At 31.1% G+C, this 19,534-nt stretch overlaps 2 protein-coding genes across 2 annotated transcripts; both read right to left on the bottom strand.

The window, feature by feature from the left end:
• Positions 1-1,017: 1,017 nt before the first annotated feature.
• On the bottom strand, positions 1,018-10,854 carry LOC143070794 (uncharacterized). Its single transcript, XM_076244932.1, has 4 exons — positions 10,774-10,854; positions 7,236-7,469; positions 4,840-5,025; positions 1,018-2,839 (listed from the first exon to the last, which is right to left on the bottom strand). Exons 3-4 carry the CDS (start codon positions 4,955-4,957, stop codon positions 2,175-2,177), a joined length of 783 nt encoding a protein of 260 aa, XP_076101047.1. The 5' UTR covers positions 4,958-5,025; positions 7,236-7,469; positions 10,774-10,854; the 3' UTR covers positions 1,018-2,174.
• On the bottom strand, positions 4,988-15,319 carry LOC143073765 (MAM and LDL-receptor class A domain-containing protein 1-like). Its single transcript, XM_076249521.1, has 6 exons — positions 15,063-15,319; positions 14,660-14,738; positions 13,902-14,156; positions 13,071-13,324; positions 10,774-10,852; positions 4,988-5,025 (listed from the first exon to the last, which is right to left on the bottom strand). The coding sequence occupies exons 1-6, from the start codon at positions 15,237-15,239 to the stop codon at positions 4,988-4,990; spliced, it is 882 nt and encodes a 293-aa protein (XP_076105636.1). The 5' UTR covers positions 15,240-15,319.
• Positions 15,320-19,534: the final 4,215 nt, after the last annotated feature.

Below are 19,534 nucleotides of genomic sequence, written 5' to 3' on the forward strand. Positions count from 1 at the left end.
ATCAAATTTTCCACCTTGTCGCACATACATATGCATACAATCATTACAGCTTATTTCGTAATGCATGTGGAGCAAAACTTTGGTTAGCTTGCTTGCTTTGTTTGTATATTGTACAAAATATAAAATATACAAGTTAAACTATGCCTATATATATATATTGTTTAAAGATGTCAATCTTATTTTCAAAGCTTGTATAAACAACTATACAAACAAAGCAAGCAAGCCAACCAAATTTTTACTTTGCAGGTTTAAGAAATCAGCTGTAATGATTTTATTCAGTTTGGCAAATGTCCGAGCCCGTTAAAAAAAAAAACTGAAACTACAGTTGCTGACTTCACTACCTTAAAAAAAAAGGGAACAGTTTGGAAGTCCCATATACTGAAATGTGACCAACAAAAATACTTATAGATTTTGTTAACACTGCCATGTATGTAAATATTTCTTCGCCTTTTTTACTAACACAAAATTCAAGGATCCCACATTTGCCTTTAATTATCTATACGAACATTGTTGTACTCTTGAATATCAATACTTTATCGACGGCTTACTTTACACCAGTAAGTTTGTCTCATGGGTAATTGTGTTTTTTCGCTGTTGTTTCGTTGCTTCTGGTGGACAAATACATGAAATCTCTGTGCCATCATCAAACATGTTAATGGCTATATATCGGGTAATTCAAACCCTTTTTTCTTCGCTTAGAAACAACTCTTCGTTAATCTGAGCATGGAAGTAATACTTTATATCACGAACTATAAATGAGGATACACAAAATGAAAAACTAAGCGAAATTGTGAATCCCGCATTGCACGAAAAAATGTGTTGCTTTTCAGTAAATAACACGTGTTCTTGATTGATTGTAAACACGTAGTAGTCCATCATGCATTGTGACTCATTTAGTGGATTGGTCAAAAACCTAGGTAAAAATAAATTGCGTCACATGTAAATAAACAATTACATGTGCGAGAACATAAGTATGCTAATTTATGCATTTCCATATAAGGTAGTGGTCCCGACCTGTTTAAGGATGTATTCTTCTGACTTTTCAGTATCGTTCAGTCTCTTTGAAAACTCGTTCTTGAATTATTTTCAAAACATGTGATAGAAGTAGAAAATATCGATGAATTTTTAAAATATTATAAGCAACCATAAATCTGTGGGAAAAAATGTGTATTTACAATGAATGGTTTTTGCGTAATCCAGTTTTCAAATTTTACGACCAATCAAGTCAGTATTTTTAGCCAAAATTTTGAGAAAATGGGTGAGGGATAGAAAAAATGATTTTACAAGAATCATGTATATCCCATATCATTTTGGTCTTTTCAAATTTCTTAGATATATCTTTTTTCATTCATTTATAACAAAAAAGTTGAAATAATATGCATTTTGTTCTTAAAATTGAGAAAAATCACAAAAATACAAAATTGACAACATGGTAAATTTTACACAAAAAAGCGTCAAAATATGATAAAACTTTCTGATATAACACTTACCTATAGTTTTTGTAAGTACAATTTATTCAGATTGGTCCACCTCATCTTTATGGAAAGTATGAGAAAAAGTTTAATTGTGGAACTGTGATTTTTTTCATGATAATAGCCCAAAAAAAGGTTGAAATCGATGAAAGATGGGAAAATCATCAAAATTGGGCATTTTCAAAGGGCCGTAGCAAAAAAAGAAGTGCACCACCTATGATTTTTCTTCACCAATTATTTTGTTACAGTCTTATAAACCCCAAAATCTGGTTAAGAAAAAAAGTTTAATTCTAGAAATTTTTGGCTCCTCAGAGGTGTACATCCTTAATTAAACCGAGACAATAACATTGTAGGATTAAAGTCGCATTTGTATCACAACTAGAATATTTCAAAATGTGTATATTTCCTCATCTCAAGCTGATAAGTTTTTCACAATAAAATCAGCAAAATTAACGCGTTTCTATTATATTTGTGGTGTTTTAAATTTATATATTCCAAGTAACTGGCGGTTTTTGCGAAATGATAAATTGTAATACTAGTAGTATCTCTTTTACAATTAATGTAAGCATAACGTATCGAACACTATAACACGTCATTGTTAAATGTATTCTACACTGTCTGTCTGTTTTCGTTTTATGCTCACGTTGTTTCATACAAAATGGACGGATTTCAAGTTAATCACACTGAATTTGATCTATTCCCTCACTGCTCACATAATGGTTCAGTTGATGTCCATGCAGTTTGATTATTTGCTTGACTAACGCCATTTTCTATAACACATTTTGTGTCACCATTTATGTAAGTTTCCGTCCTCGTATATTTGCTTTCCAATTGAATTTCATTTTTGTTTAATTTAATTCCTTGATCTATCGTGCTTATTTTCTTCTTCATTATAAAGAGAACAGCTACCACAAGCCCTACACCTAACAACGCTACAGTTATACCGATGCCTGCCTGTGCACCCTTACTTATGTGTTCTGATTTTTCAGCTTCAGACTTTGTCGCTTTATTCTTTTTGGTGGTGAAGGTCTTCTTTGTCACTTGAATAATATATGGTGTAGTACTATGATCTGTTGTCTTACTATCATGTTTATTCAAAGTAGTTTTCTTTGCATCTGTAGTAGTTTTCTTCTTCGTCACATGCTTACTCGACGTTGAATGTAATGTAGATGTCGTATTCTTCTCGGTATGGGACGGAGTTGTTAAGAAATTTGTTTGCTGTACATTTGTATACTTGGACGGTGTCTTTGTGTCTAGAGTTGTTGTTTGACCAGTGTGAGAAGTTTTCAAATTTGACATCATGATGGTAGTAGGAGTTGTTGACTTTGGTACAACCGCATTAGTGCTTACTGAACTTGGTGTAGATACTAAAATACAATAACATTATTTATATTTCATTTTATATTCTCCGTTCCATAACAAAATATCAACTGCAAAGATTTTCAACAAATCAAATTTTAGACGACAATATCCGAATTACAAATTGATAACGACAAACAAAGAAACAATATACAACATTAATTTTTTTTTCATTTTTAATAATCCACAAACAAAATCATTGAGCATTTCAAAAGTTAACCATGCTAAGACACTTACTTGTGTTCCATAACTAATGAAATATTGCAGTCAACATGTAATAGGGATAATGTTGCCCATTGATAAATATTGTGATAAAGTAAATTCAATTGAATCTATCATCAACTAACCTTTTATGCACACGGATCATATGTACTTAAATTAATTAAAGGCTTATACCCCTAGTATCATTCAACTCAAGTTCTGTTTATTTCCGTGTCTGGTTGACTTTTTTAAAACACATATTACACATATATGAGGCTAAATTCATACAACATCATCCAATTCCAAAACAAAACATTTTGCCAAGTTCTTCAATGGCAATTTCAGAAATTATGTTGATGCCTATTGACTCAATCACCCATTTAATAGAATGCATGAACCAAGTCAGGAATACCATAGTTGTTTCCCATTTGTTTGATGTGTCCGAGCTTTTAATTTTGCCATCTGATAAGGGACAATTCGATTTGAATTTTGAGTTCGATATTTGTATTTTGAGTTCGATATTTGTGATATTTGACTTTTTATGAAGTGCTGTTTTCATTTTGCACATTATACAGGCTTATTAACAGAGTCTTTCCCTAGACTCAAAGACTGGCTTCTGAGGAAAACGACTGAAATCAACACTATAGATTGTAAGTTCACTTGTCATAATCGATAACTGGATGATAGGGGAACATATTTTCGCATATTTATATCTTTAGTAGATGTAGTGGTGTCGTAGAGTCGTCTGATCTAATCATTACTCGATTTTGTCTTATTAAAGACAATAAGTGTTGATTCCAATGACTGGTGATGTACGCATGGAATCTGATGTTCAGTGGTTGTCATCTGTTTCTGTAGTTTATACGTGTTTTTCGTTTCTCGTTTTTATATAGATTAGACCGAGGGTTTCCCCGTTTGAATGGTTTTACACTAGTAATTTTTAGGGCCCTTTGTAACTTACTGTTCGGTGTGAGCCTAGACTCCGTGTTGAAGGCCGTACCTTGACCTATAAAGGTTTAATTTTATAAATTGTTACTTGAATGGATAGTTGTCTCATTGGCACTCATACCACATCTTCCTTTATTTATAGCAAGAAACGATTTCTCTGCATAGGTTACCGGTTTCACCCCGTTGTGAGTTCCACAAGTTCTACTTTCAATTTCAATTTCAAAATGCATTAGATTAGAGCACCAATAAAACAATGGTGTTCTTTAACTGTTCGACTATTGGGGTTCAATTACAAATTCAGTTTGTTCTCAATATTTTAACTCGAAGCATTCGAAAAGTTTCGACTAGTCGCAAAAAAGACTGACCAAATTGAGTTTTATTGCAGTTTCAAATAAAAAAATATCTACAAACTCGTCATCAAGAAAAAAATGTAAGCAATTTTCTTGTAATAAGATGTTAGTAAGAAGCAAATAAAAGATGTTTATATAGTTGATTAGCAATTTGCTAGTAAAAATTTATTAGCTAGAAGCCAACAAATGAAATGTATACAACATTGTCTTCTGTTTAACTATAAAAGTTTGAAAACACTTAATACTAACTTATGAAGAACACTAGTGTACTTAAAGAAGTATGACAATTAATATTGTAAAGGTACTTTGACTTTCTGGTGAGTATAGCTATATGGTTCATATAAGTCTATCGTGACAATGTATTCATCGTAAAAAGAGCAGCTTCGCAGATTCCCCCATTGTGCCTGATTTTGTTTTACATATTTCATTTCTACTGTAGAACTTTTATCTTTTGTTTTTACTGCCATGTTAATAAAAACATAGTTTTATATCTTTAACGAGGTACTTACTAATCGTAGATTGTAAGATAGATGGCGAGGATGGATATTTGGTTGACGAATGGATGTTCTTCGTAAATTCCAAATCTGTTGAGATATGTGTCTGGTGTTCCGTTGTCGATATTGGCATCTTTTTTGTTGATCTGTTTGTTTCTAGTTTTTATGAAGTAGTCATCAATTCTGTAATTTTAGTTGAAGCTGAAATAAAGTTTGTAATAAATGCAGTAATGGTGACACAACATGATCTAGTTACTGAGGAAAACTGGGTAGATGCATAACTTTTTTAATATGTGTTAACTAAATAATAGATACTGAACTCATTAACAAAAGAGGGACGAAAGATACCAAAGGGACAGTCAAACTCTGTCCAATTAGTTTAAAGGATAAAACAAGAAAGTTACAGATAGATAAACAACGTAAAGATGTTTGGATCATTTATAAGGTGCATACGAACAGCGATTATTTCAAACTTAAACTCGATAGATTGCTAAACTTTAAGCTCGATCGAGCCAGCATCGCTCATCTGTCATTTTTGCATTAAATTAATGAAATGCAATAAGATTATTTCGAACAGATTACTGTTAAGGAGGCTCCTGGGTATAAATCAAATATTTTTTCTAATATAAAATTTCGCTATATTTTTTTATAAATGAACTTTATCATATACTTAAAAGAAAATGAAATAAAAAGATGGGATCACCGTTCATTTAAGCTCACAATCTGCCTCTGGAAGAAGCATACATTTTTGTTAATGTACTTTTTTTTTCTGCTGAACTAATAGGAGAAATAGATGTAATATCGAAATAAAAAAATAACCTAATTACAGAAATCGCTTAAATTTTACAATTATTTAGTTTATGTACAGCTTATTTGAAAACAATAATAAAAAATATAAGTCACAGATGAGTTAAAAAAAGATATTTTAAATTTAATGCCAAAAAATGGCATTTTTGCACCAAAGGGAGATAATTTGGAACTTTTTCAATGATATAAACATTTTAAAATTCATCTGGGGCCAAGCCGAATCAATTTTTGGGTTGATTTTTGTACCATATCATAAAGTAATAACTCATAGTGTACTAAATAAAACTTGTAATGAAACAATAAAGGTTAATTTTTTGCTGAAATGTTTGTACCCAGGAGCCACCTTAAAGCAGAAACATTAGTACAAATAGGCAATAATTTCTTTCAGGAGCCCACTGTAGACTTTGTCGATGTAGACTGAATTGCAATTCATGTCCTGCTCACTATTTTACTATTTGTAAATTCATCTGTTACTATTGTGATTTTGATCATTTTAGCTTTACTATGGATAGTGTTTATCTACTATATTATTTGCAAAACAATACACAAAAAAGGAGACATAACTATCATTCAAAGAAATAACTCATATAAGTCAACTGTTTTGTGTCTGACCTTATTGATATGTTTTAACTTTTGTTCTGTCGATCATTTTGGTTATTCTATATTTTCTCTATCTACTCTAATAAAATTAATGGTACCAATTTTCTTGCACCAGATGCGCATTTCGATAATACATGTCTCTTCAGTGATGCTCGTGGCCAAAATATTTGAATACCAAAGCTTATATAAAAGATGAAGAGCTATAATCCAAAAGGTCCAAAAAGTATAGCCAAATCCTTGAAAGGAATCAGAGCTTTGCATGAGGGAGATACATTCCTTAATTTATAATAATTTCTATCATTTTGTAACAGTAAATTTTAATAACACAAAAAAAACGTATTTTCATGCCAGTACCGAAGTACTGCTATTTTCGAAAAGAAAATTTTGTAAAAATCGTCATTCCCGGTCAATAACTCTTTTAAGGATTTAAATGACAATCTCGCTTATTTTTTTACTAGTATGTAGGTCTTGTTCTGCTGATCGTGTTTCTTTTTAATATTCAACCTATAGAAATATCTTCTGTAAGCAAATCTAAAGCATGGATAAAAATCCTCATTCAGCGTTAGGAAACTAATCGTACATCCAATCTATCAAATCCATTTTTGCATCATTTTTTTCTATATCCTTTAATTTCATACTAAGTAAATAAAACAAAAACACTTCGAATGCAAGAAATGTATAAGGTGGTATTAAACCTTTTTATCTATGCAATATAACTTTGACAGATGGTTTTATCTGTTTTATTATCATAGAAAAACTACTTTACATATTAAGGAAGTTCGCTACTCAGTTTCAAAATAACAAGCTTTTCATAACATTACTATACTATTGACAGGGGATTAAAATGGGAACCAAAAGAGCCCCAAAAATATAGGCCAAAGTACTTGTTTGTCGAAATATTAGCCTTTGTAATTTTGGTGTGAAAATATTCTCATAACAATTAGCAAAAGATTTATAAAAAGAAAAATGGGGGTCAATTTGCAAAATTTAAGTTATGTACTTACTTAACGTTGCTTGTAATGTTGATGATGCTATTGTGTTTCCAGTGGGTGACGTTTTGTTCTAGGTAAATTTCAGATCTGTTGAAGCATATGTCTTCTGTACAGTTGTCGGTATGGTTATCTGTTTTGTTGATCTTTCGGTTAACAACATTCTGGTAGAAGTTCTTGTATCCTTACTTGAAGATGAGGTAAGATTTGTAATGAAAGCAGTATTCGTGACGGCACTTGATGAAGTAACTGAAGTAAATTGGCGAAATGCATTTTTCTATTTAATATTCGTGTATTGTACAATACAAATTCAACCAACGATAATATTTACTGACAGATATATTCTAGAGGACTAAAAACAAATAAGACAAATAACTAAACAACAAAAGGTATTGTGGTAATTTTTTAAAGCATACGAACGACAAGCACTTGAAAAAAAAACTAATACTGAATGTATTTTTCGATCTATGAGTTTGAATGTCCCCCTGGTATCTTTCTCCCTTCTTTTAAAGAAGAGAAACTAATAATCTTTTTAAGCAATTACCTGCATGTTTCTATTCTATATATAAGAAATGTTTCAAAACTGTGTCTCAGATATTTTGTGAGCTTATAGAGAGATATTAATTCTATATATAAAATTGTTTCTCAGATTTTTTATATAAGGTATAGTTTAAAATATATCTAATTTGAAAATCAAGGTCTTGCAAGGTCATTGAAACGAAATGGGGCACAGTCTTTTTCATGGAACATGACATATAGAAATCTCAGACACGAAAACATTGTTTTAGCTTTTATCATGTCCTTCTTAATGTAAATAAAACTATTTCTTTGTGGCAAGCATGAAAATGGTAATTTTAAATATAAGAAATTACGAAATAAATATGATTACAGCATGTCTAAGAAATAGCTAATTGATTTGGCTTTCTTATAAAAAGAAAATCACAAAAGTACTAAAATCCGAGGAAAATTTTAAACGGAAAGTCATGGATTTCTTGTTAAAATAAAGAGACCCTTGACTAGAATGCTGGACTAGTGAAAGAAATTAAAAATAGCAAGCAATATATTGTTGATTTAAAAAAAAAAAGCTCAAACACATCAAACGAATGAATATAGAATGAAATTCAAAACAGTGTAGCTGTGGCCATTGATTGACACATTAAAATCATCCAATGACTGGGACAATTTACGTGAACGTTTGTCTGTAACGACCACTGTTCACGACGTACCTACGATAGACATTTAAACTGTGGGGTCACCAAAGGTTTCTTAACGCCTTTAATTATAAAATAATTCGAAAAATTAATCAGGAATAACCTTTGTGTTTTGATTTATATAATTGATATAAATCAAAATATCGTGTTATTTCCGATTAATTTTTCGAATTACTTTATTTAGGTGTTGAGAACCTTTGGTGACCCCATAGTTTAAGTGTCTTTAAAAAGTACATAGTGAGCATTGGTCGTTACATACAAACGTTCACCTAAATTGTTCCAGTCAATGGATGATTTTAATGTGTCAATCAATGGCCACAGCTACACTGTTTTGAATTTCATTCTATACTGTAATATTCCTGACTTGGTATAATACCTTATCTATGTCTAAATCGAAACAGTTGACAAAGATACAGTATTCCAAACATGTATAATCAAATTGCAACAACTTGGTGAAAATTCCCCAGCCGATGTGTACTGTGGAATACAGTCACAAAGTGTGATTACGGATGATAAATCCATTTACTCGAGCCTATCGAGATAAGAGTCTCAGAGAGGAAATGTATTTACAAGATTTCATTCTGTAACTATAGTTTATAAATCATCACTGTCCATAACTCCCATTCAAGAGATAACTAATATGAAACTTGTCCTACGTCAAACGTGGGTATTACTGTCGCACAATTAGTTTACCTAGCCGAGCTAGTAAACGGATATTTGCGACAGTAAACATGGAAAAAAGTTTTAAGTTGACCAAGCTTAAAGATGTACACCTCTGAGGAGCCAAAATCTTCTAGAATTAAACTTTTTTTCTTAACCTGATTTTTGGGTTTATAAGACTGTAACAGAATAATTGGTGAAGAAAAAATCATATGGTTGTGCACTTCTTTTTTTCTACGTCCCTTTGAAAATGCCCTATTTTGATGATTTTCCCATTTTTCATCAATTTTTACCTATTTTTGGGCTATTATCGTGAAAAAAATCACAGTTCCAAAATTAAACTTTTTTTCATGCTTTCTATAAAGATGAAATGGATCAATCTGAATAAATTTAACTTAAAAAAAATATAGGTAGGTGTTAATATAAGAAAGTTTTATCATATTTTGACGCTTTTTTGTTAAAATTTACCATGCTGTCAATTTGGATTTTTGTGATTTTTCTCTGTTTTAAGAACAAAAGGCATATTATTTCAACTTTTTTGTTATAAATGATTGAAAAAATACATATCTAAGAAATATGAAAAGACCAAAATGATATTGGATGTACATGATTTTTGTAAAACCATTTTTTGTATCCCTCACTCATTCCTCAAAATTTAGGCTAAAAGTACTGACTTGATTGATCGTAAAATTTGAAAACTGGATTACTCAAAAACCATTCATTGTAAATATACAATTTTTTTACAGAGTTATGTTTGATTATAATATTTTTAAAATTCATTGATATTTTCCACTTGTATCACATGTTTTGGAAATAATTCAAGAACGAGATTTCAACGAGACTGAACGAGACTGAAAAGTCAGAATAATACATCCTTAAATGTAAATACTGTTTTGTAGGCTTCTTGTACGCCTCAGAATGTAATAACATTATAGACAAAGAGCATTATTAATCGAAAAATGTGAGTTTTTTTTATTTATTATCGAAGAAATATAGTGTCAATATATTCTAGAATTCAAAATGTAGGTCTCCCTTCTCTACAGACAGGTAGATATATGATTTTACGCTGGTTGTCATGCAATCAGAATCATTGATTCAAAATGATTAAATAAGAATACACATTCCCCCTTTAACATTGACGTTAACGTTATATGTGTTTTACCCAGAAATCAGATCAACATTTTATTGATTCAGTTATTCTATTTTCTCAAATACGTTGCAAGCGAAATTTCATCTCTTTGAAGATAGTATATGTATATAAAGTAACAAAGTATAATTCAGCAATCACTGCATTTCGAATCTCAAAACAAAAATGTCCTTTACCACGTCCATATTGCACTTCTATTAACAAATGAAATTTGAAGCTAACAACGGTTGTGTGTTATCATAAACGTAAAAAATAGTTTAATTGTTTCTGATCATAGAAAATTGTCAATATAATTGTGACTTAATAATTTTAAGAAGTTGAGCAACATTATCTAATTCTTGGTTTCTAAACCAATTTTGCCCCGGGTTAATTTTAACCAGCGATTATATTCATACAACGATGTATTTAACCAAATGTTTACTCGTGAAAACAGGGTCCAGATATATAAGCCTGTCTTTGGCTTAACTTTGTGTAATTTTTGGTTTATAAATATATACACAATATCCTTTTTGTTCCCTCAGTTTATTAAACCTACCTTCTGATTTTCCATAAACATGGATGTCATCAATTCCAACATAAGCCATGGATGTCCTTTTGTTTGCAGAAAATAAAATCTGGAAAAAAAAAGATTTGTTTAAAATACTTTTTTGTAGTGATATAACAAAGTAAATATTTTTAAAAATATGAAATAAAAATAGAATCATATTCAAAACAGTGTAGCTGTGGCCATTGATTGACAACTTTAAAGTATCCCATTGACTGGGGCAGATTAGGTGAACGTGTGTCTGCAACGACAACTGCTCACTACTTACTTATTATAGAATTTAAACTGTGGGGTCACCAAAGGTTCTTAACGCCTTTAATATTAAAATAGTTCGAAAAATTAATCAGCAATAACTTTATGTTTTGATTTATATTATTGATATAAATCAAAATATCGTGTTATTCCTGATTAGTTTTTCTAATTTCTTTATTTAGGTGTTGGGAACCTTATGTGACCCCACAGTTTAAGTGCCTTTAACAAGTACATAGTGAGCAGCGGTTGTTACAGACAAACGTTCACATAAAAGAGGGACGAAAGATACCAAAGGGACGGTCAAACTCATAAATCTAAAACAAACTGACAACGCCATGGCTAAAAATAAAAAAGACAAAGAGCAAAACAATAGTACACACGACACAACATAGAAAACTAAAAAAATAAACAACACGAACCCCACCAAAAACTAGGGGTGATCTCAGGTGCTCCGGAAGGGTAAGCAGATCCTGCTCCACATGTGGCACCCGTCGTGTTGCTTATGTGATTACAAATCCGGTAAATAGTCTAATTCGGTAGGTCATATTCATGAAAGGGAAGGGGATTGTAGTTACGACGTAAGGAACATATCCGATATCATTTGTGAAACGGTTATTCCATAACGGTCAACCAACTCGTGATGGCGTCCGTAAAATTTACGAAGGGATGATTTCAACTTCACCATTTGGAATTCTTGGTTTAATAACTTCCTTGTGAGCAGCAAACCTCTATCAAGAAAATCATGATAGGAAATGCAAGCACGAGAATATCGTATCAATTGGGAGATATATACCCCGTATGCAGGTGCTGCTGGAATGTTGCTACTTAGAAATGGAAAGTTCACAATTGGAAAGCTGAAATCATCTCTTTTGTCGTAATCTGCCCCAGTAATGGGATAATTTAAGGTTGTCAATCAATGGCCACAGCTACACTGTTTTGAATATGATTCTATATGTGCAAGGAAGCAGCTAATATTCTAACTATCATACTGTCAATGCTGATAGTGTTTATTTCTTCATACCGGTGAAATATTTTGTTAGATATGTAGAGGTCAATGTATGTATGGTGCTTTCAACATAAACAGATAGTAATCAATCAAATACAGATGCCTCGGTGACCGAGTGGTCTAAGTACTTACTACTGTATTTACTGGCCAGTCAAGACTGAGGTTTGAGTTCGAACCCACTCGTGCGGGTGCACTCGACTCAAATCTTAATTGACTAGAATTATCAGTTTCCCTGTCGAAGGTCGACGGTTTTCTCCGGGCACGCCTGCTTCCTCCACCAATAAAAAAATTGGCTGCCTGTTTTACTAAACTGAGTATTTTAAAACAGTAAAAGAGAGGCGAAAGATACCTTGCGATTCAAAGTCGAAAGTGAATTGACAACGACATGGTTAAAAAGAAAAACACCAACAGAGAAACAAAAGTTCTCTACAAAAAAATGCAGTTTTCAGGAGCATATGCACTATAATGAAACCGAGAATACCATTTATCCAATGTTGACGTAAAAACAATCATCTTTAGTTCATCTTCCATCTGTATAAGTTTCATTTCAATCAAGAAAAGGAAACTCAAACTACCATATCAATCCGTCCATAAAAAAAAACCATTAACAACAGTGACCATAACCTTTGACCTTTAAACTCCACAATATTCATCTTCCCTTTTCCTACATCTTTCATCTGTATACGTTTCATTTCCTCAAAGCATTGGAAACTCAAATTACTATCCAGAATCATATTTTTATTTCTTCAAGTTTATTTTTTATTTTTTCAATTTTCAGTGACAATAAAATTCACATTTATCCTATTAGCTCGAAAAGAAGAAGGCGTTTGCTGCCGATTTTTTTTCAATTTGTATATGACTCATTCCAACCAGGGAAGGATACACATCCAGAAACTATATGCACCTATATTTTGTCGGGTTGCATATTCATTACAAATGAAATAACAAAGTAAAGTTTTCACGAAGTCAACTAAAATTCATAAACTTACTGTTTTATAAACGAAATTTGACACACCGTAAAGATACTTGCCTTGAACCTGTCGAAGCAGTTGATAACCAATGCCTGTTTACTCCATTTACCATAGTTGAATTTTCCCTTTTTCTGCCAAATTGTCTCAACATGTCCCCAAGAAGTTTCTATCTCAATTTTAATACCTGAAGTTGTTCCTGGCATACTGTACCAGAATTCTATACAAACCGAAGAGATACTTATTTCTGGAGTTTTGAGTATTCCTTCACCATGGGGTACTTGCCAATTTGACATATTCAATGTAAGATAGTACCCTTTGAAAATAATATACAAAATTATTATAATTATCTGCTAAATATCTTACTAACATTCAATAGTTTATGATGTGTATACGAAATAAAGGATATATATAAGTTATACCTTCCCTTATGTTTAAGTTACAATTAGTGACTACGATAGAAAGCATAATTGGGAAAAGTATGCACGTTGAAGACATAATCTTTCAATCAGTTTAATTGACCTCTGGATCTGGCATGTCAGTTACTGCTAGTAGTTTTTTGTTAAATTATGTATCATTGTCATTTTGTTTAGTTTCTTTTGTTACCTGTTCTAACATCGGACTCATTGTTGTGCTTTGTAAAGAATATTACCATAAAAGATGGGATGAAAAATACTTCAAGATGTTTGCATCTTGATTTATATTTACGAATGATGTCCTTGTACCGATGATGAAATTAAGTTAAGGTTTTGACTAGGTTTTGATATCCAAAACACTGGTATGATTTTTTTCAGTAATACATGGATTGCTTTCACAAAATCTTATACGTGGTTACATACACGATGCTGTGTTTATCTTTGGTAAAACAAATGACTGAGAGAGAAGTACGGTACCTGATCTTGTATCATTTCTTTCTGGAATTTTTGAAAGCCAACTGCCACCTGCTCCGTGCTTCCTTTGCCAATGGACAGGAGAATCTATCTTGCTATAACTACACAAATCACTGGTAAAGTCGCAGGATAATTCCCTTAAAAAATATCCATGCTCCGATTGACAGGATGAAGTTTCTCTAATTGACATGGCAGGTAAAGTGGGCGTTGTCGGTCTAGTAGTTGTCGTCGTCGTTGTTGATTGAACGTATCCGTCACCTGGATGTAAATTATCTCTATTTTCAATGAATGTATAATTAGTATTTGTACCAGTTTCATTTAAGCATTCGACGTTATGGTACAGAATCTATTATATATGCATAAATGGAATCAAAACAGATATGCGTAACAATCTTAACAAAGTTAACCATCGATAAAAATAACGAATAAGAAACTGAGTACACAATTTATTTTAGAATGATGTCTTATCACTCTATAGAGGTCAGTTTTGTTTTTTAGTAAACCACTTACTTTCGACATAAATCGAAGTTCAATGCCATAAACTCTAAAATATTGATAATGGCAGCAATTGCTTATTAATTTCTAAAAGAAATATTTCAAAATGAAAAATGGAATAAAAAACAATGTTACGCATATATTTACGTAGGTCTAAAATTTTATAAATACAATTGTTCTTTACGTTTTCATTACTACCAATACAATTTAATTGTTCCTCTTGTTATCTTCAAATCATTTCTTTTTTCTATAACACTTATACTTACAAATGCCCTCTTCTAAATGAATATCATCAATGGTAACTATACATCCTGGTTCTCCTGTGTAAGAGCCTTCAAGGACAATCTGTAATACATATTTGTCATTTTCAAATAAAAGCATATAGTAAAGTCGTAGAACAATAAATTAATACAATGAAAAACATAGTATAGAGAAGGAAACCAAACAAAGTAATAATTTGACGGTTTCAATAAAAACATTTGAAGGGATCAAAGACGAAGTGAAAATAACTATCCTGCTGTTTTAACAGATGCCTTTTAATTGTCCTCATTGCAGTTGTTAAAACGCTAAAATTATATTAATAGTTTGTTCGATATTTTTAGCCTTGTAAATCACTCTTCCAAAAATAAAAGCGAATATATAAGAATAAAAATAAATGTATTTCCTTACCTCCAGTGGGTCAGCTGATGGTAAGAACTGTACAAATGTTGACCTCCAGTTAGGTCCATGGTAGTCCGACACTTGTCTTATTAGTGTAGCAGTACCCGTATTGGTATCTGTATCAAAAACTTGTATACTACCACTGGTGTGGCTAGGAAGACTGTAGGCAAATGTTAAACAAGTCATATTCCTAGTACGTATTGCAGGTAAATATAAATTAGCTTTGTCTCCACTCAAAGCTGTCTCTTCATATATAGTTAACGAAAGATATGAACCTACAACATGAAAGAATAGAATTGTTATACTCTGTTGAAAATATACAACCAGAACACCATAATACTAGTGTTTTAAACTAAAAGTACGAGACTAATAAAAGTAAAATATCTGTATTTTATATCTGTATTTTATATTCTTTCAAAATACATTAAATATTAAAAACATTCTACACATCGGTAAATCCTATCAGAATCAAATTAGTTTCATGATAATACAATTGAGAATGGAAATGAGGAATGTTTCAAAGAGACAACAACATGGCCTAAGAACGGAAACCAGTCGAAGGCCACAACATTTCTTAGATCACAATATTAAAAAGGTATGTTTTATTCGTGTCTGATGATAACTGGGAGTTAAACCTGGTTTTATAGCTAGCTTCACCTCCCACTTGCGTGACATTTGTTTATAGTTCAATTAGTATACTTCCTATAATCTTCTTACCAGATTGATGTTTAGAAGAATAAACGTTTTTTTTTTATTCTAAATATTAACAAAAAATACATTAAAAAAGAGTCTTTTGATCTCACTTTTCCAAAGGTGAACTCTAACCTTTCATTAAAGAATAATTAGTTGTTCTTCGTAGGGCTCTCGTGTTTAACATCAATTTTATTTGTTTTATTGCTAAGATGTGTTCATAGAAAAACTTCAATAAATTATTTATTTTGTTTGTGTCTAAATAAACGAAAAATGTATATTATAAAAAAAACGTAAAACTCAAAATAAAAAAATACACATTATCTTTAAAAAATACTGTCCATAAAGAACATTTGCTGTATTAATGTAATCTTAAAATACTGCTGTATTCCTGTAATCTTAAAATACTTATGTTTACCAGTGTCTGTTGTATTATCACCCCGTAAATATATATAACTTCCAAGTGATTCTGTTCCGCTTTTTCTTGACCATGATACGGATGGAAATTTCTTATTATCAGTATGAAATCCACAGAGACCATCTTCGAAATTACAATGAATAGGTAATGAAGCAACAGTAACAGTTGTCGGGGATGAGGTGGTTGTTGTCCACAGTGAAGACGGAGATGCTGAAGAAAAAGTACATTAAACATAAATATGCATATTAGTAACTCATAAAAGAATTATAATTAAACCAAACATTATTTTCAAAATCTACAAATGTTAATATAAGCACATATGATAGATATTGTTCTGATACATAAATTCAAAGTCGCATAGAATTATATTTCCTACTATACGGCACAAAGAAGTTACAAAGGAGTTAGTATGACGACAGTTAAACTCGATTAACAAAGCATACGTTTTGTTTATTCTTTATTTTATTTTAAAATTTTTCCTTTATCTATACTACTTCAAGAAATAAATACAATTTGAAATATTTGTTTACCTGTTGTCAAGGCTATATCATCTATTGCCAGATCGCTACCATAATGATATTTTGCTGTGGCCTCAAATTCTATCTACAAATAAGACAGCATTTCAATTATTGCACTGAGATAACAATGCAATCATACAAGTGAAAGTATATGAACGCTTGATAGATTGTGATAATATTTACAGAAACATGAATTTGAAAAGAAGTGAAGAAAATACAAACATAGAACGTGATGTTCAAATTTCAATTATAAGCATTGTGTTGTTCCCAAAGTTACGGCGGTCATTTTGGCGGTCATTTTGGAAATTCGAAAGTCAAATTCCACAGCTTTGTTACATTTATGTAAAATTTTATTATGTTTGATGCATTTTGATTCTTTTACAATGTAAAATGACATAGTATTTCCGCTCCTTCTACTTTAGTAAAAATAAAGTTACGTCACGAGACATCAGTTTGAATTTCCGATACTATTGTTTTTGAAATTGAATTAAACTGTTTGTATGTAAATAGATATATATTTTTTATTCCAAATCTTATTTTTTCATTTGAGTTTTCATTATTCGTGTATATAATAACGACCTTGAAAACTGTATAAGTTGGAAATATAAAAAAGAAGATATGGTATGATTGCCAATGAGACAACTCTCCACAAAAGACCACAATGACACAGACATTAACAACTATAGGTCATCGTACGGCCTTCAACAATGAGCAAAGCCCATACCGCATAGTCAGCTGTAAAAGGCCCCGATAAGACAATGTAAAACAATTCAAACGAGAAAACTAACGGAACTCCACTTTTGTACATTACACTATTTATCTGCCAAAAATCTAGCAATGCTCTTGATTCAATTTGTATTTGTTTATAATTTACAAACATAAATCAAACAAGTCTGACCTCCTTTTTTAAGAGATTTCTATTGTGAAGAATAATCAACTTTGGTCTTATCAGTAGTCCAAACTTTAACATGGACAAAATATGCCACAAAACAAGTTCTTAATAATTTTGATATGACAACTGTTGGAGACTTTGCCAAAACATTTACCTTACAAATAATGTTTAATATTGAAAGTTCTCTGCTCTTGTTTAATATCATAAACAGTGTTAGGGTTTTTTTTAAAGGAAATTAAACCTAATTTGATAAGTTGAAATACCAAATACGTAAACGTCAGACATGAATGAATTATTATCGTTACTTTCAATCCTATGATAAGAACATTTTAACCTTTTTTCCACACTGACCAGGTCATTGTGTGCAATCGTGCCAACACAATATTGATAGCAATGTAGGATGATCATTTTATCAATAAATTACTATGACCAGATTTATAGTAATTTTTAAAGAGTCGTGAGAAAATAATGAGAAATTCAATCCGTCGATCTTTTTCTAGATATAAGGCACTTCTAGGCAGTACATTTAAATTTCATTTCCTATAAAAGGTTTAATAATACATTGCATTAACTTATGATTTATCAGTGTTTTCACATATAACAGCTTTCCGACTAAATATTACGAAAAAAATCAATCACTCCAATTCGACACTATCAGGCAACTTTTCTTATTTTTTCATTTTTAATTCATTCTTAAATGTTCTAAATATTTATGATATATTCATACAAGTATATCTTATTACTTAGCGTGCTACATTATAATATCAGTTATATCTTACCTTAGATATCCCAGGGCTTACAGGTATGTTTGCAAGTAGCCAGTCTAGACTCTGGCGTCTAGTTTTTTGCCATATTCTCAGGCGAGTGTGTTTACTGACTAAGTAAACATTCAAGCTTCCGATCCCATTTCCATTCATATGATACCAAAAAGAAAGGATACTGTTTTCAGTCATATGGAAGCTAGGACTCTGTATCAATGCTGAACAAGAGGAGTTGCGTGAACGACGACCATAGATCAAAGCATATGAACCATTAGACGCTAAAAAAGTATTAGGCAAAAACTCATAAAAGACTCCTTGTTATAATTTTGTTCGCCATCCACGTGTTTTGTCTACAAAATATTTAACAGTGATGCTAGAATCAAAAAAGAAAAACGTCAAAATAGAGTGCAAAGTTGAAGAACATTACAGGTTAAAAACCGAAGTGATTTTTCCAAATATAATATATCAATGATACTTATTATAATCCTGATATTTAAATGTCTTTAATTATATTTTCTCATTTAAAAAAAAATTGAAAACATGGTTTATTTGTCGAAATCTGTAAGTGACACAATACTATAAAGAAATCAAGATGTATGAGTTGATGCTTTTTTTAAATATAATCTATATTTATTTTATTCCGTCAATTTATTTGATCACACAAGTATTTGTTTAAAACATGTTTCTGAATGCTTCACACGATGTTATATATAACTCACAAATGCACCCCTTCTCTAAGTCATACGCACCTTAAAAAATTAAAAGTTATCTTGTTACGTTTTTAAATAAGACTAATTGCATCAATATGTGTGTCAACTATGATAATCATTTATTTATCTCCCTTTTGATAATCAAATATAAATAAATCAACAATAAAAATATACTTGCACCCAGTGGTATGGTCTGCTATCGGACCAGATGTTTTATCCCCTGTTTTGCCGTTACCAATCGTCCAATTGAAACAACTGTCTGCCTTATTACGCCATTCACACAAATCATTATCGAAATTACAATCTATTGTTGCTTTAGTTCTCTCTGAAAACACTTCAAGCAGACAAATACTTAAAATAAAAATAAACGAAGGCATTTTGAATAAAATAAATGTATTTGAAGATCAGACCTAAGAGGAAATAATAAATTGAAGTTATTTTGATAAGAGAGAGGTAAAAGATACCAAAGGGGAACACTTGTAATGATTTTAA

Source organism: Mytilus galloprovincialis, chromosome 4, assembly GCF_965363235.1.
Source record: "Mytilus galloprovincialis chromosome 4, xbMytGall1.hap1.1, whole genome shotgun sequence".
Classification (NCBI taxonomy): domain Eukaryota; kingdom Metazoa; phylum Mollusca; class Bivalvia; order Mytilida; family Mytilidae; genus Mytilus; species Mytilus galloprovincialis.

Coding starts and splice junctions, on each gene's coding strand:
- LOC143073765 (XM_076249521.1), bottom strand. CDS start 15,239: ATGACTTGTTTAACATTTGCCTACAGTCTTCCTAGCCACACCAGTGGT. Junction 14,739..15,062: donor CATCAGCTGACCCACTGGAG/GTAAGGAAATAC, acceptor TATGTATTACAG/ATTGTCCTTGAAGGCTCTTA. Junction 10,853..13,070: donor ACTGCTTCGACAGGTTCAAG/GCAAGTATCTTT, acceptor TTTTTTTTCCAG/ATTTTATTTTCTGCAAACAA.
- LOC143070794 (XM_076244932.1), bottom strand. CDS start 4,957: ATGCCAATATCGACAACGGAACACCAGACACATATCTCAACAGATTTG. Junction 2,840..4,839: donor TATCTTACAATCTACGATTA/GTAAGTACCTCG, acceptor ATTGTATTTTAG/TATCTACACCAAGTTCAGTA.